At 36.0% G+C, this 24,879-nt stretch overlaps 1 protein-coding gene and 1 pseudogene across 4 annotated transcripts; both read right to left on the reverse strand.

The window, feature by feature from the left end:
* Positions 1-807: 807 nt before the first annotated feature.
* RMDN1 (regulator of microtubule dynamics 1) lies at positions 808-23,166 on the reverse strand. Of its 4 annotated transcripts, none has more exons than XM_010979350.3 (10): positions 22,898-23,165; positions 19,836-19,953; positions 15,322-15,418; positions 13,503-13,662; positions 9,260-9,349; positions 6,318-6,373; positions 4,908-4,995; positions 3,807-3,837; positions 1,354-1,487; positions 808-932 (listed from the first exon to the last, which is right to left on the reverse strand). In XM_010979350.3, the coding sequence occupies exons 1-10, from the start codon at positions 23,024-23,026 to the stop codon at positions 882-884; spliced, it is 954 nt and encodes a 317-aa protein (XP_010977652.2). In that variant the 5' UTR covers positions 23,027-23,165; the 3' UTR covers positions 808-881. The 4 variants fall into 4 exon arrangements, with proteins under 4 accessions (XP_010977652.2, XP_031297262.1, XP_031297261.1 ...); XM_031441402.2 differs by having other exon boundaries at positions 22,929-23,153; XM_031441401.2 differs by lacking the exon at positions 22,898-23,165 and adding an exon at positions 22,801-22,820.
* Positions 15,429-18,855, reverse strand: LOC105088571 (L-lactate dehydrogenase A-like 6A; annotated as a pseudogene).
* Positions 23,167-24,879: the final 1,713 nt, after the last annotated feature.

Genomic DNA, 24,879 nt, shown 5'->3' on the forward strand with positions numbered 1-24,879 from the left:
AACAGAAGTAAAATATAGCAAAGATCGGCAATTGTTGAATCAGAGATGGGTATATAGAGTCAAATGCGTTCAGTTTTCCCTTTTGTTTGAAAATACACATGATAAAACAAACAGCACATCCCCACAACATTACAGTGTGTCTCCTGTGAGGAAAACCCATGCACACACGCACTCAGGTTATCTACGTGGCATGCACGGTGCTCCTTTTTACAAAACTTAAGAGTTTGGAGTGGTGGCACCCCCAGTAAGTAGCATCATTCTATTTTAAATATTTTAATTTCCATTTCACCCTTGATTTCTGTGTTCCTTTCATCCCATTAGGGAATAGAATTTGGGCTCTGCCTAGTGACAAAATCAATCCACTTGTGAGACTTCACATTTTAAAAAGCAAACCACTCCATTTTCAGTCCTCCTGACTTGAGTCCTTTCCTTATGCAGGCTGGCTCCAAGACACGTCCTTTAACTGCTTTACACCAAGAACCCTCACAATCCTAACCTCTTACCATTCATTGCACCTTCTCTGCAAGATCTCAACCTTGAATCACTCCAACCTGAAAATGCACTCCCCCTATGCCACTTCTTCCACAGAGCTTTCTTTTCTTGATCTCCTCCCATCCTGATGTGATCCAGTCCCCCTTAGAAATCTCGTACCACTCTGTATGGCTGGTGTCTCGGATGCACAACCATCTCTACCACTCTTGTGACAGTTACTTATATTGCCTTGTTATTTGCAAAGAAATCTAGAATTTTGTATATTTAATTTGTTAAATGGTCACAACATTAAAAGAACTGAGAAAACATCCATGGAACAGTTAATGTATTTATTATTGTTATAATTTGATGAAAAGGCAGTGTTTGTTAGATATTTCACTGGAAAATTCTTAATTCTTGTCACTGAAACCTGTAAGCAACTGAGCAGCTTCTGTCTGTACCTAAAATACAAGAATAAATGTTGCAAATCAACAGTACAGCAGAAATCAACTTGTGAAATTTAAGTTCATAAAATCTAAGAGTTTCCAAAAAGCCAGGAGAGCACACTATAAAATTCCTTTTATCTTGACCTGGTGAGACTCACAGAGCCCTTCCACATTAGTACACACCCCTTGCTTTTTATGTTCTAGAAATCTTACTTGATCTGCTGTATATATCAAACAGGACTAATTCTACACTGCAACACATAATTCACACATCTGTTGATAGCAGCTATTTGCTATACACACTTGAAATTAACACTGTTATTTTAACAATATGCACTTAGACAAGTACGCTTTTAAAGAAGTTCCTAATTCACCTGTACTTCATGGTGCCTCAGTGGAAACATTAGGTTTCCTTACTCTATTGGTGACATTTTACCTGTTTATCCTCCTCTGTGTGTGCTGGGTAGTCCTTGGCTTTTGTTAGCCAGAAAGCAGCAAGCTTTTTGTTACGTAGCTTCAAATATGTCTTTCCTAACAGAAGCAAGTTTTTGCTGTAGAAGTTTGGATCCACTGTACATAAGAAAGAAAAACAAATTTATCTCACGTGAAAGAGTATTGCTCTTATTTTTAAGGGCTTAGTTTTTTGGCCTAAATTCCAGTAATATTTTGTGTGGTCAATAAATGATTAGGCTAACTGGAATTCCCTTTTGTTCTATCATTCTATTCATATCTCAAAAATTTTATAATATAATTACTATTTATTGAGTGTCTACTATGTGCTAGGCACTACAGTATACACATTTCTCATTTCCCACAACAAGTGTATAAAATAGATACTCCATTTTGGAAGAAAACATGGTCCTGAGAGAATGTATGCCCCATAAGGACAGGGGTTTTCTTTGTATTATCACTTTTATTCTCTGTATCCTAAGTGCCTAGAACAGTGCCTGGAACTGTACTCAATGCACATTTGCTGGATGAGTGAATGAAATCATGATGATACACACACTTGGGATCAGTGTTTACTGAATGTGGGCTATCCTTAAACATCGATAAAACAGAGTCACTGCTCTTTGGGAATTTACAATGAAAAGGAGAGGCAAGCATGAGCACAACCAAGCGTCACATGAGAGTAAAAGGAAGGCTCTCACTGGTGGACACAGTTAAAGTGCTGTGAGAAACCAAAGAAAAAACAACGGACACCTGGGCTGACTTGGAGGCTGAAGAAGATTTTAACAGAAAAAGGGAGAACATTCCTGGCTGAGGGAAAAATGTGAACAAAAGCCTATGAATGAAATCATGTGACTGTTTCACTAACTTCATTAACTCTTTACAGCTTGCTCCTATCTACCTGGGACCCTTCTATATTCAAAGCATACTTTTTCCTGGATATAATTTATGATTAACTCCATTTGCTCCTTAACCCAAAATTTACTTTAATTTGAACACACTGTGAGATGTCATGGTGATGTGCTTAAGGTTTCCCTGCAGTTAAGTAAATTCATTCATTTATTCATTCATCTACTTATTCAGCAAATTTGCCAAGCATTATATTAAACAATGAGGATGCAACTGGGAGCAAGAAGGCAGTCCCCACTTTACCTGAATTTGGTTTTAGACACATAAACTTCATACTGTGGAATGATAAGGGCCACGATGGTGGAAGTAAGAGGTACTCAAGCATCGGAGAAGCCTCCCAACCAGTCATGGGCCATAAGGAAAGGCTGCCTTCAAGGTAAAGCCTGGAGGGTGACTGGAATTCCTGAGGATTATTTTAGCTCCACAAGAGTATGGCCATGTTTTTCTCAACATCCCGAACCCCTAGGTCTCTAAGGCCCTATTTTAACTTTACAGTTACACTTCTAAGTCTCTCTGAGGAAACCGCATTCCCAGGTCATATCTATGATATGTAAAACTACCATTATGAGAGGATATCAATGGAAGATGGTAACAGTAAATGAGGATAAATATATTACAGAGTTAAAATTCAGACAATTCTTTAGAAGTAATGTTTTAAAAAATGCTTTGCTATCAATGAAAGCTTTTGAACAAGTTCATATGAGCAGGCTCTCAAATGTAATAAACTGTCTTTAGTTTTCTTCTGATTAAGTTTTACAGAAATATATTTGCTTTTCTTTTTTTTTTCGGTGTTCCTGGCAACACAGGGCTTCTGTCCCTTACTGCTCTAATTTGTGCTGTAAATATTAGGGAGGATAAACAGGATAGGCTGATGTTAGTTTCTAGACTGGCTATTTCTTCAACTAAGAGTGACATGAAACTCTTCTTCACAAAAGGCAGTTAATCTGCAACAGAACAAAAACTGGCCTGAGAGTTTTTTTTAAAACCAGGTCTCATCTAATTGCCATCTGAAATTTGCGAAGAGTCAATCTTGAAAAAATATTTTTTTCTTATTATGTAAGGTGACAGGTGTTAACTACACTTACTGTTGCAGCTTTTCGCAGTGTACACAAATATCAAATCATTATGTTGTACACGTGAAACTAATATGTCAATTATACTTCAATTTTAAAAAATAAAAATTTTAAATGAAAATAAATATATGTCTCTAATTGGCTGTGTAATCTTGAATAAACAGTTAAATCTTGACAGGTTAACTAATCAAGATTACACAGCCTTCTCAAAAAGGAAGGCTGAATTCCACTAAAAGAAGGACCATTCCAGAACTGTAGCTCTGAATTCAGAAGTGGGCTGTTTCTCTTACTCAGGTGATCTTTAAATAAGGACTTTAAAAATTATTGGATAATGTCTAGCTAAAAAGTTTATTAAATATATCAGAACAAATAATTTATTTTTGTTTAAAAAATTTCTATTATACATATGAAGCATTCATCAATTTCAACAATTAGTATGTGAAATTAAAAACATTACCTTGCTCTGCTCTGTGAAAGTAGCCTAGAGCCTGTTAAAAACACAAAGAGCCCAAACATAAGGAAAAGGATTAAAACAGAATCAATACTAAAAAAGCATTTTCTCAAAAGATCTATTACTATGTTAAATGTAAGATAGGAAGTACATGAAAACATCTTAAAATAATGGTCCCCCTTAAAAAAATGATCAATTCATCAACAGTAAGTTAGTTAATATAGCAAAACTGAACATAACACTATTAAATCATCAAAGTACAGATTACAATACGTGGACCACTTCTAATAATAACGTGACTGCTCTTTAGAACTTGTACCAAACCAGCATCATATGCAGAGAGGAAAGAACATTATCATGTGCACCTCAGGTATTTTGATCTCCCTCTTCCTGAAGCATCACGGTGACCACTGTTAAAATTAGATTAAGTCAAAGCTGAGTCCACTCAGTAATACATAGGTTGCGCCAGTGAATATACACAGGTGTACCAATGAAACTCCCTGCTAATTCTTTCTGTCCCACTTAAAGCTTGTTATTATACAAATATTGAGAAAGCTTTTTCAATTGCCTATTTCCTTACTCTAAAAATTTTGTGATGGGTAAACCCAAAATCCTTTTCAGATTTTATTAACAGGAAAATCAAAAGGCCTTGGACATATGAGACACTATAAGCCTTTCAAACCTGCTTTAAAAAAGATGTTATAATTACTCTTCCTTTATCAATACAAACACATGCTTTATTTTCCAGGTGAATGACTATTACTGTACAGAATGTGTACCTAAAACATACTGAGAAATAGTTGCTGTATTTCTTGTTCTAGTTTATGACTTTGGTGTAGATTTCAAACAGAAAATGAAGGTAGACTTTAGCCATCAGCTATATTAGCTGACAATATACCAGAATTATCAGCCACTCACCTAAAGGGAAAAAAAACACTCACCAGTCATGGACAATACGTATTAAGACTTTGTGATAAAGACAGTTGCACTGGGTCATTAGAAACGTGCTCAAGTCCCTCACTGATCAGAGCTCCAGATGTGTGGACACCGCAGCGTGGCAGAGCAGTTAAGGAATCAGTACTAACTTAACAAAGGACATCACACTACCTCCTCGTAGGTGGAACTAGGAGGAGCTGCAAACAGCATTTTAGCAATTCTTCTTTGATACCAAGGCATTTCAGCAAAAGTGTAACACCTACAGGGAAATAAAACGGCACTTACTCAGCTGAATTGCACCTTCTTTTTTTCTCTTAAAGAGAACTAAACATCTTAACATTTATAAAAGGAATCTTCTCCTGTTCTATGTTTAAAGAATTTGTACTTTACATAATATCCAGCAGGTTAATATTCATACTGAATTACCTAGAGACTGACTTATATTGATCCATCAATTAGGATGTATTTTGTGACTAAGTATAAATAGTAAGAAATATTTGTAACAGCAATGGTGACACACTATCAATGACCTCTGAACGCTCACTTTGTGCTAAGTGCTCCTCTCCTCTACTCCTTACAATAACTAAATGAGAGCAAATCATTATCCCTCTTTTTCCCATAAGACAAACTAACTCAGAGAAGTGAGAAAAAAAAAAAAGAACAAAACTAAACATGATATGCATAAATAATAATGGCAACTAACAATTTAAGTCTACATATTGAAAGAGTGAGGCAAATGTTTAACATCCAGAGTTCCTGACAACTTTCTGAAATAAGTAGGAAAAAAAGTGTTGGATCTTAATTTGTGTCTGAACTCCCTGAGGAAGAAACTGTCTCACTCACCAGCATCTAACTTGCTGACTGTCCCTCAATTATCATTAATCCTCAGTAAGTGTTTTGTTAGTTTAATATGTCCTTTATCCTGAAGGATATTTACTTCTCTTTTAAAAGAGTTTGATACAGTACTTTGCACTGTTACCCTTCTTAGAAGACAATAAACACTTAGATCCGCAGACTACACCCAAATAAAACAGGGTAAACCTGTCTCAAGAGAGACTCTTAAACCAGAAAGCACTTAACACATTGGTATATGTTCATACTAGCAAAATTATGATGTACATTGAACAAAAGTTGCATAAAAATGGAAAGATACTGAAAGTCAGATTATTCCTCAGGTCAACCAGACAGTATCTGATACACACTGAAGATTCAAAGATCCTCTTAGGGCATCCTGTATTACTACAGTTAGATTAATCCAATTTCATTTTAGTCTGGTAAATAAGAATAGTCTTTCCCAACAAAGGGAATTTAAAGGTCTAACAAAAAGTCTCAATGCTTTCTTATTTTTTAGTCTTAGTACATGTTTCTAAATGATGTAAATAACAGTGTTTAACATGATCACAATCAAATTTAGTATTTCCTAAATACTAAACTAAATAACTAGTACAACTCCTAGTTAATGTACGGTTTAGACACTCTTGACTGCCAAATAATATTTTAAAATATTTTAATTTTGCTTTTTTACATACTACAAAATAAGATCATATAATACCACTGAAACATTTAAAGAAATTTTCTTACCAAATACCCATAAGGTGAACTGAGGTAGCATCTTTAGGGTTCAGTTCAATTGCTTTCTAACAAGAAATGAGAAAATGAATCATATTTGTTTTTTAAACACCAATAAGTCTTTTTCTATGTATGATGAAGCCATGATTTTAAAAAAAATTTGCAACCCTGAATTTCAGTTTTTCTATAATCAACTTTCTTCCTCCTGATTCTTTTAATTTGTTTCAAACATGATAGCTATAAATGAATCTAATTTTGAAAATAACCTATAGCTCTCAATAGTTCTTCTAGATTAAAGGAAAAATAAGTAAAGAAGTTCTTTTTGGCAATTCCCATATGAATACTGAATAAAAGGTATTCTTAAAAGAACAAAATACATAATAATTTTACAAAGTCTCTCCCCGTAGGCAGATTTGATTTAACTGCCCCATCTATACTTAACAAAGGAAAAGTAACTATTTACTCACAGAATAATTGAATAATTATGTACAATATAAGTTGATAAAGTCTCCCTATTTCTACTCACTGTGTGAAAGTCCTATGTAAGTTAATGTAAAGCATAAACTACAGAATACTTTAAAGAAATTACTCCTCCTTTTATCCCTTATTTTGCAAACTGCTAAGGAAAGCTCACAGGTTGATGTTAATCCTATTGAAAAGACCCTTTTTTAAAAATTAAGACTTCCTAGTTTATGCTTTTCTGTAAATCCACATTTTCACTTGCAGCTAATAATGTATGAGACACACATTTTGAAATACACGTATTGGTCACCAGAGTGGGCTGGGAAGCCAGACCACCTAGGTTCAAATCACAGCTCAATGACCTCTAACCTTTTGACCCTGGCAAGTTCTACACTCTTTCCATGCCTTAGTTTGTTCTTTCACAGAATCATGAAAGTAGCACACCTACCTCATAGGGTTGAGGTGAAAATTAAATGAGCACGTAACAGGAGGTGCTTAACACAGTATTTTCTATCACCAGAATCATTATTATTTTTACTTTTCATAAGGACCAGACACTGTATTACTAACACTGTATTACTGTATTACTAACTGTATTACTAACACTGTAATTACTAACACTAGTTAACATCAGTAGTAGGAGAGGAAACAGCTAGAGTAGGGAAAACCAAGTATGACTTGGCAGAAATCTTATCTCAGTAACATGGGTAAGAATCAGCCCGGACCTAATTTTTACTTTTCTATAAATACAGTGATATGATTTATATGACAAACTATATTTTAAAGTATATACAATTTATATTCTAAGCAACCTTTCCCAATGAGAGTTCCACTAGAAAATTAAGCCCTACAAAAATTACGTGAATAACTATATTGTCCACTCTGCCAAAAATGGTAAAGAGCTAGTCCATGCAGATTCAAGGGAGAGAAGTTAATTCACCATACACAATGGATGTCTTGGGATGTTAGAGTTTAATTTTCTTATGGGATAGACTGAGAGGGGCTACTCTCAAGCAAAGCTTTTCTAATTTTTTTTTGCCATTAGTTTACGTGTCTTCAAAATAAGTACAAAAATAGTAACTTCTTATGACTTTAAATGTAATCATGGAATTGAAAATAAAAGTAGTATAAATGATCTTTTTAGTATGTAAATACTAAATTGTCATTTTTTTATATATACTTCACACACTTGGAAACTCACACAAAACACTTATTTTTAAATACTGTACAGCCTTCACTGTTTCTTTTAAAATATACATTAACATATTTTATGCAATTTTTCATTATTCACATTGGAAGTTATTTGTCATATATTTCTATATTCCAAGGCAAAGTAATTTAAGTGATTTTTCTAATGCCACTGAGTAAATTACTGTATTTCAGTAAATTGAAGACACCATAAAAGTTATGATACATCATTACTTTATGTTCCATTAAGAAAAGAAAAAAAGCACTGCCAATTATAAGATACTGCTGATTATATATAATGCAATCTGATTTCAAAGGTCTTAAAATGTGAAAAATGTACATTATTTAATTGAAATATATATGTAAGAATATACATATACATATGTGTGTATATACTATTTATATACTACTGATGCCTGAATATGCCCTAATCCAATGTTCTTTCCACTTGTCATTACATAAACCCAGGAACTGAGACTATAACCATAAAGTGTTTCATCACTTTCTCTTCCTTTGTTGTTTTTTTTTTTTTGAGATGGTCTATAATATCAAAAGAAATAAAACATTCTGGATTTTTAGCTGCAGTTTTTTTGTTGTTTGTTTGTTTTACTGGACAATGGAATAGTGTATTTGCAGCACATCATGAAGTATATAAACTCCCGCAGAATTTCAGGCACCTAAGGAAGAGCTTACTATAAATAAGTAAATTAACTTTAGGGGGAAATATTAAAATACACACACACGTAACACACACTCAGAGACCATAATCATGTATCACTGTGGGAGTGGTATGAGTGGTATGTCAGTTGTGTCAGCCTGTTAGATGAGACCACACACCCTAGCACTCGGGACCCTGTATGGTCCCCTCCCACATACTCTGGTCTTGGCCACATGACTTGTTTATTACGTTGACAGGTTCTTACTAAGTGTGATGCAAACATGCTTGATGTAAGTTTGCACACTGGAACTTTTTCCTTGGAACGTTCACTCCTGGAAGCCAGCTACCATGCTATAACGAAGCTTTGGCTGGACTACTAAAGGATGGAAAGAAAAGTAGAGAGAAACTGTCGCAGGTGAGAGGGCATCTTATCCCTGTCCCAGCTGAGGGCCCAGGTAAATGCAGCCATCTAAAGACCTCAGCTACAACAAGCAGAACAGAAGTACCACTGTGCACAATTAATCCACAGAATCGTGAGAAATCAACTGTCACTGTTTTAGGCCACTATGTTTAGGCCTATACAGTAATAGATAAATGAAACAGAAATCTACTCAGAAAACTAATGACTTTTAACATTCATCAGTACCTCAAAATGCTCCTTGATAATGTAGGAATTGGCAATTTTAGCCTTGATGCCTTCATAATCTCCAACATCACTAATACAGATGGCATACCACTAAAAACAGAATAGGAAAAAGATGTAAGAATAGTAACACACAATAATAGTCCATTCAATACAAGGCAAAACTGAATAACTATTCCTCAGTAGTCATTCTCATTTAACAAAAAGCTGAGCACAAAAACCGTATTAAATATACTGGAATATATATTCCTCACGGAACTCAAGGAGAGGACATGTTTTTAGAGAACTGTATTACAAGGCAGAGAACAGTGAATCTCTAAGAAAGTTACCAACACAATGGAGAGAGAATGATTCATATTTACGGTATGAATATAAATTTAGAAAAAACGGTCAATTTAGTAACTATCATTTATTTCCGCCTCCTCTTTTCTGGGTGTGCTGCTCCCACATCTGCACTGTTACAGTAATAATACCATATCTGTCAGTTGTGACCTTGTCCCCACATCCATGGCTGGACAACAGACCCAAACTCAGATAATCTAAGTTTTTTTTTTCTCTAAGAACTGAATCCAAAATATCCAAGCTTCATATACCCAGGTGCTGTGGGAAGTCACAAGACTTAGGATGAGAAAAAAAGTTTCAGTTAAAAAAGATTTGCAGATAACAGCAAAGAGAAAAGACACTGAAGCCTCAGAGCAATTGAGCCAGTTTTTCCTGAAGCCTAAATGCATCGTGCCTTTAGGTTCTGTGAAATACAATAGTTTTCTTATAAACACCTCCCCTTTTCTTTTTCTTTGAGTTTACATCTGTGAAATTTTAATAATTATAACTAGAAAAATTTTAACAAACACTTAAACTTCTGTTTAAATCTATTTTCCACCAAAATCTTTTATCTTGATATTTTTATTGAAAATTAAAAAGTATAATTTAAAACGCATACCCTCTCTATAGACCATGCTCACTTAATCTCCACAGACAGTTACCCAGTTCCCCAAATTCAGACGACTAGAGGGGTCATACAGCGTTTCAAGTTTGGTGCTCTGATCTTTTCCCATGTATCAAGGCTCTAGATAAAATCACCTTCTCTTATGCATTTAACTATCATCTATATACAAAGCAAACACAAGCTTACGGATGAATCCTCCACATTCTGCTGAGGTTGGCATTTAATTACTGCATAGGACTGTTAATTTATGATATTCATACTAGCAAGATGATAGGAGCTGTGATCACGGGTGATTTTTATTTCCATATTTGTACTTCAGTTTCAATTTCCAAAGTGTCTGTTTTCTGTAGTGAGTTATTTTTAAAGGAAAGTTTTATAATAGATCTTCTAGCCAAGAAGGGATAATAGATACTATACTTACCTTCTTGCCTGAAACACTAAAATAAGCAAAGTAAAAGAAATAAAGACTCTCAAGACATCATACAGGGCAATAGTAATAACTTGAGAGACCAGAAACAAACGAGATGACTGCCCTATGACTGCCCTGGAGACATACCCAGGTTGAAGCCCAGGAAGGCAAAATAGGCTAAGCAGTCTCTCTTCTTTGAAGAGATGGAACTGGGAGTCTGCGGAAGTCCACATGGCTGGAGTTCACAGAGAAGAGCACTGAAGAAGAGACAGCTGACCAGAGAACTACAGAGGGTCACCCGTGAGCGTTCAGCTGAGTAAAGGTTAACCCCTGCATGGGAAGAGGCTACGCAAGGCTAGAAAAAGAACCCCTCAAAAGGTTTAGAAATACAGAGCTCACAAAGAGCTACAAATATCAGTTGTAGGAAAAGACAAAAAACCCTCAATATTAAATGCTACTCTCGTCCTGCCTAAAAACCTTAAAGCAAAATCCAAAAGATCAAACTGTTTGAGTAACTCAACTGTGTCCCAGAACAAAGTTCAAGAATATTTTTCCAGTTTTATTGAACTACAATTGACATACAGCTAAGTTTAAGATGTATGAAGCATAATGATATGACTTACAAATATTGTGAAATTACTATCAAAGAATATTTTTAGTATTACAAATATACCCAGTACCCAACAAAGTAAAATATATAATGTCTGGCATCAATTAATCAAAAATCACAAATCATACAATAAGACTCTTACTGAGGAGAAAAAAATCACTCGATTAAAAAAATCTATAAATGGCATAAATGATAGAATCCACAAAGACAATAAAACCACGATTATAACTATATTTCATATATTCAAGAAGCAAGATGAAAGGCAAACATATTAAGTAGAGAAATGCAAGATACTAAAGACAGAGCAAACTGGAAGAAAAGCTTACTGAACTTGAAGACACAGAAATGAAAATAACCAAAATAAAAGACCGAGAGGGAGAAGAGTAAAAACCAAAACACACAGCTCATCACAAAACTTCTGGACAATTTTTAAGTGGGCAAGCACATGTGTAACTGGAGTCCTAGAAGAAGAGGAAGAGTCAAGGGTAAGGACCAAAAAACTTTATAAAAAGAATGGCTGAATATTTTCCAAATTTGATGCAAACTACAAACCCACAAATCCAACAAACGCTATGAAACACAAGAAACATGGAAAAAAACCATACCATGGCACATCACGTCAAATATTTTACAACCACTGATAAAGAAAGAAACAGCCAGACATCCTCCGGCCAAGAAAAAGAAAAATACCTCACATACAAGAATTAAAGCAAATTTCTTACTAGAAATAAGGCAAGCTAGAAGATAGCTAAGCAATATCTTTAAAGCATTCTTTACTCAGAAAAAAATATTTTTCAAAAACAAAAGTGAAAAAGAGAATTTTTACAGTGATAGAGATGTTAAAAGAATTCATCATCAACAGACTATAAGAAATGTTAAAGGTACACATGTTGAAGGAATGTTCTACAGAAAGGAATGATGGACACTGTGATGGTAACTATATGGGCAAACATAAAGACTCTTCCTTCCCTTATTTATGTCTTTTTAAAAGATAATAAACTGTTTAAGACAAAATAACAAAGTATTCTGGGATTTTTAACATATGCAGAAGAGACAGCACACTAATAGCACTAAGAGCAGTTATTACTACATGAAGTGTTGTATCACTTGAGTGGGCTATAAGTTAAAGATGTATATACTATAGACCTTAAAGCAACCGCTACAGTAATATAATACAGAGTTATAGCCATTAAGGCAATAAAATAAATAAAATGCAAAGGTAGAAAAAGAAGAAAATGAAAACAGATGGATGAAACAAAAAACAAATAGAAAGATAAGAAATTTAAATCCCCAAAATATCATTAGTCAAACAATCCCTTTTAAAATTGCATCCAAAAAAATAAAATACTTAAGAATAAACCTGACCAAGGAAGTGAAAGACTAATATGTGGAGAAGTACAAAACACTGACAAAGGAAATTAAAGATGACTTAAAGAAATGGAAAGATATCCAATGTTCTTGGATTGGAAGAATTAATATTGTTCAAATGGCCATACAACCCAAAGCAATGTACAGATTTAATGCCATCCTTATCAACACCCAGGACATTTTTCACAGAACTAGAGTAAATAATCCTAAAATTTATATGGAATCACAAAAGACCCAGAATTGCCAAAGCATTACTGGAGAAAAATAACAAAGCTGGAGTAATAACCCTCCCAGAACTCAGACAATACTACAGAGCTAAGTAATCAAAACTGCATGGTATTGGTACAAAACCACACATATGGGTCAATGGAACAGCAAAGAGAGCCCAGAAATAGACCCACAAGTTTTGGTCAATTAGTCTTTGACAAAGGAGACAAGAACACACAATAGAGTAAAGACAGTCTCTTCAGCAAATGGTGTTGGGAAAAACCGACAGCTCCATGTAAATCACTGAAGAACACTCCCTCACACCATACACAAAAATAAAGTCAAAATGGCTTAAAGTCTTAAACATAAGACAAGATACTATAAACCTCTTAGAAAAAACATAGGCAAAACATTATCTGACATAAATCTCAGAAATGTTGTAGTCTACCCAGGCAACAGAAATAAAAGCAAAAAAAAAAAAAAGCCTTCACAAAAATAATTTATCAAACACACTAATGAAGTTACAAGTTCAAGAATGCAAAGAAAAAAACTACTTCCTTTTGGAAAAAGTTCTAAAAATTAATCTCTTCCCTACTTTTTGAAAATGGAACAATTTTCTTTCCTATGTCAATTAGGGATAACAGATAAGTATAAACCTGAGGTCCTCTCAGTACATGTAAAAGTTTCATTACTTTGAGCACCTCACCTTATGAGCTGCAAAACTTGACTCATTTTTTTCTAGTGCTCTTTTTGCATACTCTAGGGCTTCATAGACCAGGAGCTTTTTCTCCTCTGCTGAGGTTCCGCTAAGTTGAGCTATATCACGTGATGCCCGTGCCAAACGCCACAGTAACTCTGCATCTTCACTAATTTGAAATAAAATATAAAATAACAACCATTTTAGCTCACATTTAAAAACTGTTGAAAGTCACATCACTAATGAATACATATGATCTTTCATGTCAGTGAGGGTAAGGCAAGCAACATGGTATCAAAAGCCATTATTCTTTATGTTAAATTTATTATTTTCTATCACACAAAAACTTTACCTGCTAAAAGTCCCTACAAAATATCCATTATTCTTAAGTATTAACTTAACCCATAATATCTAAAATACTAAGTTCCTTAGAAAATATCTCATATTTGACTCTCTAAACACTTGCCCTACAAAATTCAACATATAACTTGAGGCTTGATTTCAGCGGCTACTATGCTTCAGACAACTAACTGGTTTAGACAGTACTATAAAATACATAAATTTATAGACAGGGTCATGCTCTATAAAACAGAACTGCCATATCCCTAGTTCCAAATACAATACCTAGCACAAAACAGGTATATGGTAAATGATTGTTAACGAATGAATGATTAAATGTAATGTAACCTCAAAGTAAATCCTACCTTTGAATGTCATCTATGCCATGATGCATGGAATATTTAAAGCAAGGGCTTTGGACTCCTTGAAGAACTGACATTGAAATATGATTATATAAAATATGAAATGGCTAATAAATAAAATGGAAACCAAGATTTAGAGTTAGAAATATTTTTTAAAACTAACCTTACATTCCTTTTTATTAAATGTTTGTCTTTAAGCCCACTACCCTATATATTTCTTAACAAAAAATGGTATTCACATAAAACTGTGAAACTAAAAGTAACAATAGTATATTTATAATGCAATGACTAGGAGTAACTATCTTATAGCTTACTTTTCAAGTAATTACCGAAATGACTATAAAATGCCAAAACAACCACCGCAAGTTACTGAGGGGAGAACGGAGAAGGAAAGTTGCATCCTATAGACATTTTAGGAAGTAAATTTGATGGGTCCTTGGGGGGAAAAAACTGGTTTGGGGAGTCTAAAAAAGGAAATTGAAAAAAAAAGGACAATATTTTTAGTTTAGGGGATGAGGTAGAGTAGTGATCTGGAAATGCAATTTAGCCTGATTTGACTTATTTTATGGGGCTGAATCTCCCTCCACTCTACCCTCCCCCCCAAAAAATAAATGCACGTATTAATGGACTCTGGACTAAAAAGATAAGCTGATAGTGAAAACAGAAAAAGGAGGTATTTCTGGATCATCTATGAGACTGCTTGTACAGTGACACACAGATAGTAGTCAATGGTGGTGTAAAATCATCCTATCTCATTTAAATCTTAAACCAGTAAGAAATTAATATAAAAGAAATGAGAAATAAATAATATACATAAATGAGATAAATATCTATTCAGTGATTACCTTGTATCCAAAACAAAGTAACAAAATGGAAAAAAATATTTCAACAGTCTATTCGAATGAGTAAATTGAACCACCTTTTCTAAATCAATGAGATACATGTAGCACTTCTGAGTCATTTAACATAAGGAAAAAAATCACACTATAAATTAAACTCTTAAGAAATGTTATTTTGAAGTAAAAATTTAAAAAAAACTATAAAAATTAAGCACTAAGAATATTCAAGTGTTAAATAACCAAAAATTTGAGGAAACCACAAACCCAAGCCTATCACACACAGCCCACCTCTCTTTGTATTGGGATAGCAACTGATAAAGTTTTTCTGTTTCTCCACTTTCATACAGGTAGTCTGCTTGTTCGAGGATTTCTTCAATTCTGAAGACTATAAAAGAAAAAAGACACAATAAAGTAGGTCTTCCCAAGCTAGATGGCAATAATTCTAAGAAACATAAACATTTTCATATATAAGCAAAAGAAAGTAGATATAGAAATCACCTATAAATAAAGATCAGAAATTCTGAAGACTCTGGATGGAAGCACAGCAGAAATAAGTATAAAGTTATCACACACAGTAAATGATTTACTGAAAACATGGAAAATAACAAATTAGAAAACTTATTCTGGTACTGACTAAACATGATACATTTTAAAAAATTAAAAAATTTCCTATGAGGAATTTATGCCACACAGTCTTTGTTGTTGTTGCTGCTATTAAGTACCACCCACTGTAGAAAATGATGACATAACAGCCATTTAGAGCACTGAAAATTATTATATTTGCATAGACGGTACCACACTCTTTTACTAGATCCTTCTTATGGCCTAACTTATACAGACATCGTTGTGGAAAAAGAATCAAATCTGTCATCAAAAACTTAGACGAAGCTAATTACACAGAGGATCTGAAACTTACCTCATTGGCACTATACTCCAACCAACTCATTAATGAGTTTAGACATTACAACAAAACCTGTAAGCCTTACAGAGAGGGTAACGCTCTAAAGAAGTTGACTAGTTACTAAAAACCCAGGTCTGAATTTCAGATATTCTAATTATTACCAAGGAACATACACATTTAATTTTGTCTTCTATAAAGGTGCTGTATTACTTAGTTCTATATATAAGCCAACATTCCAATGTATTCAGTTAATGTACTTTATTTGAGGTTAAAAGTGTTTTTAAGTTTATGAAAAATTAAAATCTAGACCGAAAAAAAAAGCAAAAACAAAACCTCATAAATTTATGACACAACTGTGTAAAGCAAACTATTTTTAAAGTTAAGATCATCATTGTAATTATAATAATTTAAGAAAAATTAAATGACAACAGCAAAGAAACCCGAAAATTAAGTAAAGATTTTTTCCTCTATCATCCTACTTCAATCTGGTTAGGTACTATAGTTTAATATCATTCCCTTGGCTGGTTAATTTTCTTAAGTTTGCTTCCACTCTACTCTGTATTTTTATCAATGGTGGATTCTCCAAATTTGGGTTATGAAAACCCAAAGAATCTTAAAAAGAATAAGTAGTAGCCTCAGTATTCTTAGCTGGTATTTGTGGCAGGCAGAATAATGGCCACATTTTAATCCCTGGACCTGTGAAAATGTATAGATTACTAGGGCAAGGGGGGGGGTAATTTTGTAGACAGAATTAAGGCTGCTAATCAGCTAACCCTAAAATAGTAAATTAACTTGGATTAGCTAGGTGTGTCCAATACAATCACAAGGGTCCTTAAAAGTGGAAGCAGGAGGCAAGAAAAAAAAGTCAGAGTTGGTATGACAATGAAAACAAGGTCAGATGCAATCACTGGGGAACTGTAAGTATCATCCAGCATCTGGATGCTAAGCAAAACAGCTGGAGGGCTAAATAAACAGAGGAGTCTACCCCATTTCCTTTCTCCAACTTTCATGAGTTGTAGTTTATTCAAAAGTTCGATATGTAATCCTCTAACTATTATCTCTTCAGTAACTTCAGAATGGTAGCTTTAAACAACTTTAAAGCGTGAGCTCTTCCTGAATTTCCCAAAGTTTTTCTATGCTCTTTTTCAAACGGACCTCTACTTCAGGGGTCAGCTTTATCTTTAAGGTCTGCAATACCATTTCCTCCCAGAATACAAGGAATACTAAGAAATACTTCTTATTCTGTAGAGGTCCTTACTTATGGTGGAAACTCTCCTAAGATTCTTAGAAATGCTTTCTATTCAATCAGCCAAACATAAGCTACTGGCCCAATTAATATAACCTTTCCTTTTAACCATTTCATAGCCATAGGTAATCACTTCTTTATGGACATCTTCCTACTGCTCAGGATCTTTACCCATTTCTACATCTTGAGTTTCGATCCTTCAGAGGGACACAGCAATGTTCACTCCACTCCACACAGGTAAGTTGAGTTTCCATGCTCTCTAAGGATCCATCTATGACAGCTTTCAGAGTAGATACCATTCTTTTGCCCAATAAAGAAATGGAAACGGGTAGAGTTCAGATTACAGCCACTTCCAGTAACATGGTTCTAGGAAACACAAAGTTAAGATATCCACCGGATTGGAATCAAGTATCAGTTTGCAGCCAGGACTATACTGGGTAGTATGAGAAATCACTAATTTGGAGATGGGCACACTTCATTTGACTACAGCAAGGTGTGTTTCTCTTTTTCCTGGGCGTGCACCAGGCTGGAGTCTGCAGTGACGAGGCAACCTTTGCAGGAAACAGTATTTGGCATTTTCAGTGAAAGCGCTGCCATGCTAAGCGCCACCGTCTCAGCCTCCAGTCTGCCTTCAGCACCATCCTCAAAGGCAAGTTCATCACTCAGGCCTTTTAATAAGATGCTGCCAGGCCAACCAACCCTGTTCCACTAATGGAGGTCTTACTGTGATGAATGGTTTCCTCTAAACTGGAATTCTTAAGAAGTTCATACTTAACCGTGGCCATTTTGGAAACAAGAGTGAAGGGCTAGCCATCCCCGAATGGGCTGTGTGAGCCTGGCTGGGAGACAGCCATCTCTGGGCAAAGGACACTTGCCCCTTCAGTGCCTACTCCCTGGCTGCTCTGCAGGACTCCTGTTACTCATGACCACTCTCTCAAGGGGTGAAAGAGGAAAATGTAGGAAAGCCACACCAAAGTTCCTTCAGGTGCAAAGTAAGGAAACAACTCCCTTACCTCTGCTATAGTGACTGTGCAAGGTCACGCCCCAGATCATGCAGGCCTCACAGGGGCCTAGCACCTTAAAATCTTCTTTTTAATTTACTAAATATGCAGTAATTTCTTGTCATTAGGACACTTAAAAAACAGACTACGATTACTTAGGCTATAAATAATTTTGGCTTTGCCTTTCAAAGTGCCATATTGTGTTGCTTAGGGAAACATTACATTTTTATACTCATTTCTGTAATGAAATGGTGCTAAAGCACACTGAAGCTATGACAGACTCGAAAAGAAACAGATAAGAGTTCCAATCTCTGCTCTGGTACTTTCAGTTTGAAGAAGTTTCACTTTGTGAGCTTCCTTTCAAAAATTAATATAATGGAACAGACAGAAAAATCTTAAAGGTGCAACCATTGGGCACATCCCTCAAGGGATGTTTTAAAAAAACATTAACATTGTACTGTGAAAATAGGGCTTGTCCTAACTATTTTAAAAGACTGCTGTGAGAGTTGGAAGTTATAGTGAAAAGTGTAGGAAGTTTTAAAAAGCTGAGCTGTTATAAATATTTGCCAAAATATGTCATTGGATCAGTCACAAAACCAAGTCCTCTACTTTGTCCTTAATGAAAATTATGTTAAAAAAAGAAAAGGTAAAACAGAAATGTAATAATTCAAATATCTGCTTTCATTAAATATAAGAATAATCACAAATAAATGAAATCAATTAATAACTAGTAATTTTTAGCTAATATTCTCAAAATCTTCATCTACCAGAACTTTAATAAGAATATCTATTCAAAATCAAATCTCTGCTTCTTTCTCCAGTCACCTTCTTGATGGTTAAAAAATGAGGACTGTGAAAAACAAAAAGGCTTATTATATTAACCTATAAATTAAAAGAGTTTTTGACACAACATTGTAAAATGACTATAACTCAATAAAAAAATGTTAAAAAAAGCTTTTTCTCTAATAGATAGAAATTTTGGCTCTATCCACATATACAACTGGTTTAAATTTAATTTTTAAAATATGGCAAGTCTTAACATACGTTTATATATCTACAGGTATGCCAAATAAAAAATTTGATGGAATTTTTCTATTTTTCAACCAGTTATTTGATATTCAGAACCAAACTGCATTCTATTTGTAAATAAAATATTTCTATCTCAGAGTAACTGGGCCTTTCTTAATTACATCAAGAAGAGTGTAACACTTTGGCGGTAAGGAAACAAAAGAATTGTTGTACCTTTATAAATAATTGGCAAACTTCTTCTATAAAAATCCAGAAAGTACATATTTTAGGCTTTGTGGGCCAGATAGGGTCTCTAGTATATTCGTTTTTTTCTCCCACAACCCCTCAACCCTTTAAAAATGGGAAAAAAAACATCCTTAGCTCAAGGGGCCTATACAACTATAAAGTATTAATGGAGTATTTCTCACTGAAGCTCTACCTGCTAGAAAGCATTATATATACATATATACAGACACACACACATATATACATACATACATATCCCAGATGATAAGCAGAGAAAAGCAGAAAATAATCTAGCCTATAACATGTTAGTTTCATTATCTATTCAAAAATAACTAAATTATTAACAAAATATAACAAACAAAATAACTCTAAGTGTTCCTGGCGTTTAGCTTAGGCTTACCTTTGGCTGCGGCGTGAACCACAGCAGCTTGGGAAATGACTTGGTAAGTTTCAAAACCCAAATAAGACAAGGCTGAGAATAAAAGACTTCTTTTGAAGGCTCCTGGGTTTCCCATCACCTGTGGAAAGAATTATGGTCACAGTTATCAAACTTAGAAAATCTGCGGGAGCTGCTATCTCAAGTAAAAATTACATCAGTTTTCTCCTACCTCCAAAGCCATCCCCAGTACCTCCATTAAAAAAGAAAAATAATAAAACAAATATATTAAGAACTCATACAACTCAATAGCAAAAAAAAAAAAATCAAAAAAATGGGCAGAGGACCTGAAGACATTTTTCCAAAGAAAACATACAGATGGTCTAGAGGTACATGAAAAAGTGCTCGACATCACTAATCACCTGGGAAATGGAAATCAAAATCACAATGAAATCTCACTTCACACCTGTTAGAATGGCTGTTATCAAAAAGATAAGATATAACCAGTGCTGGAGAGGTTGTGAGAAAAGGGAACTCTTGTTAATGGAAATGTAAATTGGTGCAGCCACTATGGGAAACAGTATGGGGGTTCCTCCAAAAATTAAAAATAGAACTTTAATATGATCCACCAATTCCACTTCTGGGTATTTATCTACAGGAAACAAGACCAGTAACTCAAAAAGATATCTGCACCCTTATGTTCACTGCAGCATTATTTACAATAGCCAAGACATGGAAACAATCTAAGTATCCATCAACCAATAAATAACAACAAAAATGTGAATATATATACGTATTTCTGTATCTATAGATATGTATATATATAATACACATACACACACAATGGAGTATTAGTCAGCCATTGGGAAAAAAAGAAACCTTGCCATTTGTGACAATACGGACCTTGAGGGTGTTATGCTAAGGGAAATAAGTGAGACAGAAAAAGACAAATACAGTACAGTCTCACTTATATATGGAATCTTAAAAAAAAAATCCAAAGTCAAAGACAAGAGCTTAGTGGTTGCCAGAGGCAGGGGAGGAGCGGGGGAAGGTGTGTGGGGAAGAGCTGGGTGAAATGAGTGAAGCTGGTCAAAAAGTACAAACTTGCAGTTGTAAAGAAACATATCTTGGGGATATAACGTACACCACGGTGACTGCAATACTGTATTGTATTTGAAAGATGCTGAGACAGTAAATCTTAAAAGTTCTCACCACTAGAAAAATAATTTGTAACTGTATGGAGATGGATGTTAACTAGACTTACTGTGGTGATTATTTCACAATATATACAAATATCGAATCATTGTACACCTGAAACTAGTATGTTAAAGGTCTACATCTCTCAATTTAAAAATAAACAAAATAAAATAAAATGCCCCCTAATGATCCCTGCTTTCTGATATTCATTCCCTTTTGTAGTCCCCCTGCCTTAAATGTTGGCTAAACTTACTGCCTCCCTTGTAAGAAACAGACTACGCAGAAGCAAAGGGATGTTACTTCCAAGATGTGATTATAGAAAGACTGTGTGTCTTTCATCTTTGACACTGACTCTCTCGTGTGTTCCTTCCGATTGCAGGTCTGCCTTGGGGGAATCTAGCTGCTGTGTCTTGAGGCAGCTCTGAGGAGAAGCCCTCCTGGTGAGTAACGGCCTGCTCACAGGCACAGGAGTGAGCTTGGAGGCAAAACTTAACCCTCTACCCCAAAACTCAGGGTTCTCATGAGACCTTAGCAACTAAACAGCTCGATTCAACTTTAGGAGAGATCTTCAGCTAGAGGCAACCAGACAAACCTCACCTGGATACCTAATCAACAGAAACCATGATATAATAAAAGGTTTCTGCTTTAAGACATTATGTTTTGTGACAATCTGTTATACAATAACAGATAACTAATAAACTAGCACATGCCTGACTTTCCAGCCTTGCTTTATTTCAGTCTACTCTCCCATTCCAGGATTCTGTCACACTTTTAGTTTCCCCAAAATGCCACTTTTTCTTACTCAAGGCCTGTATCATGCTGCTTTCTTTACTGGCATATTCTTTTGTCCTTATCTTTCCTTTACCAATTCCTAATCTTTTTTTTTTTTAAGGTATAGTCAGTTTACAATGTTGCATCAATTTCTGGTGTACAGCACAATGCTTCCATCATACATGAATATACATGTATTAATTCTCATATTCTTTTCCGCCATAAGCTACTACGAGATATTGAATGTATTTCCCTGTCCTGTACAGTATGGAAACGAGGCTAACTAGTTTCGTACTGAGTACTCCTCCCCATCCCTCTGCTTATATCATTTAACATCAACCCATCTGGCTATAAACTCTTCCTAGGAAAGGGATCAAGCCTTACTGTCTTTCATCCCTCCCTCTTCTCCCCGCCGTCCCCCATAATTCCGAACATAGCAAGCAGTCAAAAAGTATCTTAGAATTTAAAATAGTGAAACACCCAGTTCAGATGATATATATGATCACCCTCACCCTTCAATACCCTTTCAGAGGTAAACAAACCAAGGCCCACAAAACAGTCTAATAGAAACATCAACGCTGGGATGACCATCCAACATCCTGACAGCCTCCCTTAACATTATGCAGATAAAACATGAAACTCAAAAGTAATTTTTTTAAAACCCAGATAAGTGCAAAACCAATGTTTCTGAGTCATAGGAATTCAAAGGTACACCACAAACTTTTCAAAGTCTAGTAGACTGATAACCTCAGGGGCTGTTGTGGAATCTGGCATTACTGAAAGTGAAAATGACCCCACAGCGGCCCAGGTCTTCTCCCCTCCCCCCCCGAGTTTACACAGGAAAGACCGGCGGGAGACACGCTCTCGGGGCAGACGGGAAGGGCGGGGTCTCTCTCCGCGTCCTCCGACCCGTTTTCAGAAAGGGAAGGAGGTTTGCGAAAGAGAGAGGACCTGGCCGCCGCGGTCGCCGGGAGCGCGCCAGGCGCACCGGGCCTAGTTCCTTCCTCAGGTCACCACATACCCCAAGGTGGTGCGGGGCCACCAAGCCTGAAGGAGCAAGGGGCCGCCGGAGCCCAGCCGGCAGGGGAGGGAAGCGGGCGCCAGGACGGCGCGGGTACCTCAGAGCCGCGGGGTCGCCAAGGAACGCACCGCCCGCGGCTGCCGGCAGCACAGGTGGGGAGCCGAGGTGCCGGGGCGGAGCTACGTCCCAAAGGGAGAAAGCGCCCGAGCCGCACGGCTACAGCCATGACCTACAACTCGCAGGCGTGACCCTTCACCCGCTTTGGGCTGCTAGGGAGCGGGGCGGAGCAAAAGGCGCCCGACCCCTTCCAAAGAAAGCCGCGTCTACCCGCTTGCTGGCGGGCGCCTCTTCCGCTCCGCAGCTTCCGGTCCGCGAGTTCTGGGGGCCGGAAATAGCCCGCTCGGGCGGGACTTAGAAGCCTTTCCGCGCCTGCGCAGAGTAGACTGGGGCAGTAAGCGCGCCGCTGGTCGCTGACTCTCTTCTGCGTCTCCTGCCTGGGGCTGGGGGTTTGTTCTGGTGTGGGCGCAAGCAGAGATCACCAGAACAGAATGGAAAGCTCGGAAACAGACCCGAGAATTCACATATGCAAGAAAATAATGATTTGTTATTTATAATTCTCTGCTACCTTCAAAGGTAGGGAGAATCCTGGTACTGGCAGATCCTTTTTGGAAAAAAAATGCTTGGAAGAATTAAAAACTGTTGCACTTAAAGAAGGGGATGAAGAGATTAAAAGGGTGAGAGGCAGTTTCTTGAGGAGAAGAGAGAAGCCAGAGATGAACAAAGAATTCAAAGCCCACGCTGGTCTAGTCAGGAACGACTAGGGAGAGGAGGCCTCTTGACAGTGTGTGCAATGGGATGTGTGGTATAAACCCCCTGGCTTCCTCTCCGAATATGTGTTAAGGGCGATACTGCTTGTCACCGAACTGGAACCCTTTTGGAGGGAATGAAGAGGTTTTAACTCCTACTTCAGAGTTGATGTGGATGAAGACACAAGCTGCCAATGGAGTACCTACTATACGGACTATATGTAAATTTTTTATGGGCAATAAGGAAGGTAGACATAGTTTTGAAAACTTAGGTTGCACTTATACTTTTAATACTACGTAGTGAATTAACACACTTTTATTTTATTTGACCTTCTCAGCTACCTTGTGAAGTAATTGATATCGCAAGTTAATAAACAGGTTAAATTGTAGCTCAAAGAGTTTTATTAACCAAGGGCACAGAGTTAGTAGGTGTTGTTAGAAGACTAGAATCCATGTCTCCTAACTCTAGGTCCAGTGCGTCTTCTATATGATTGCTGCTTCCACCACTTCCCATTAAGTTAGCCGTATTTCTTCAGGATTACATCAGTAGTATCTCAATTTTCTTTGTTTTTAAAGCACATTTAAAAAAAATATATAGACCCTCTTCCCAACTTTTTCTGAACCCTGGCCTTTTTCACCAGGCTTTTTTTTTTCCACTTTTTAAAAAAAAAGTATATATTTTTAGGTATTTCTACTGGAGCTATCTCAATATTGCTAAATATTTATACCACTGGATGCCATGATAATCCTGAAATTGAGTTTCTGATATTTCAGCCAGACTGAAATTTTAATTAAATTTTTCATCTTGAAAAATTTTTAGATCCTGAGAAAAGTTGCAGGAAATCCCATATGTTCTTCACCTAGATTCAACCATTATCAACATTTTGTCACATTTGCTTTATCTTTCTTTACATATATTATATGTTATATTTCTATTATTATTTTCTGTTGTTGAATCTTTTCAGAGTGGATTACAGATATCATGAGTCTTCATGCCTAGAAACGAAGATGTTCCTTATTTAGTCCCAATACAATGATCAACTTCAGGAAATTGAAATCGACAGAATACGCTTATTTAGTATACAAATTTTGCTTATTGTCACAGTGCTGTCCTTTATATCAACTGTTTTTTCTCCAACTCGGTTCAAATTCTGATTATATATTGCATTTAATCGTCATGTCTCTTTAGTCTCTTTAAGTCCATAATATTTGTCTCTCGGCTCCAGGCACAGTGCCTTTTCTTTCCTCCAATGAGCCTCTCAGACGTCCCTAC

The sequence above is a fragment of the Camelus dromedarius genome, chromosome 30, assembly GCF_036321535.1.
Source record: "Camelus dromedarius isolate mCamDro1 chromosome 30, mCamDro1.pat, whole genome shotgun sequence".
NCBI classification, from domain to species: domain Eukaryota; kingdom Metazoa; phylum Chordata; class Mammalia; order Artiodactyla; family Camelidae; genus Camelus; species Camelus dromedarius.

What these genes read in the sequence shown, in the direction of transcription:
- RMDN1 (XM_010979350.3), bottom strand. Translation starts at nt 23,026, where the DNA reads ATGGCTGTAGCCGTGCGGCTCGGGCGCTTTCTCCCTTTGGGACGTAGC. An exon ending in GGCGACCCCGCGGCTCTGAG is followed by an intron (nt 19,954 to 22,897) that starts GTACCCGCGCCG and finishes TTCTTTCCACAG; the next exon opens with GTGATGGGAAACCCAGGAGC. An exon ending in TTATCAAGGAGCATTTTGAG is followed by an intron (nt 6,374 to 9,259) that starts GTACTGATGAAT and finishes ATTTCTTGTTAG; the next exon opens with AAAGCAATTGAACTGAACCC.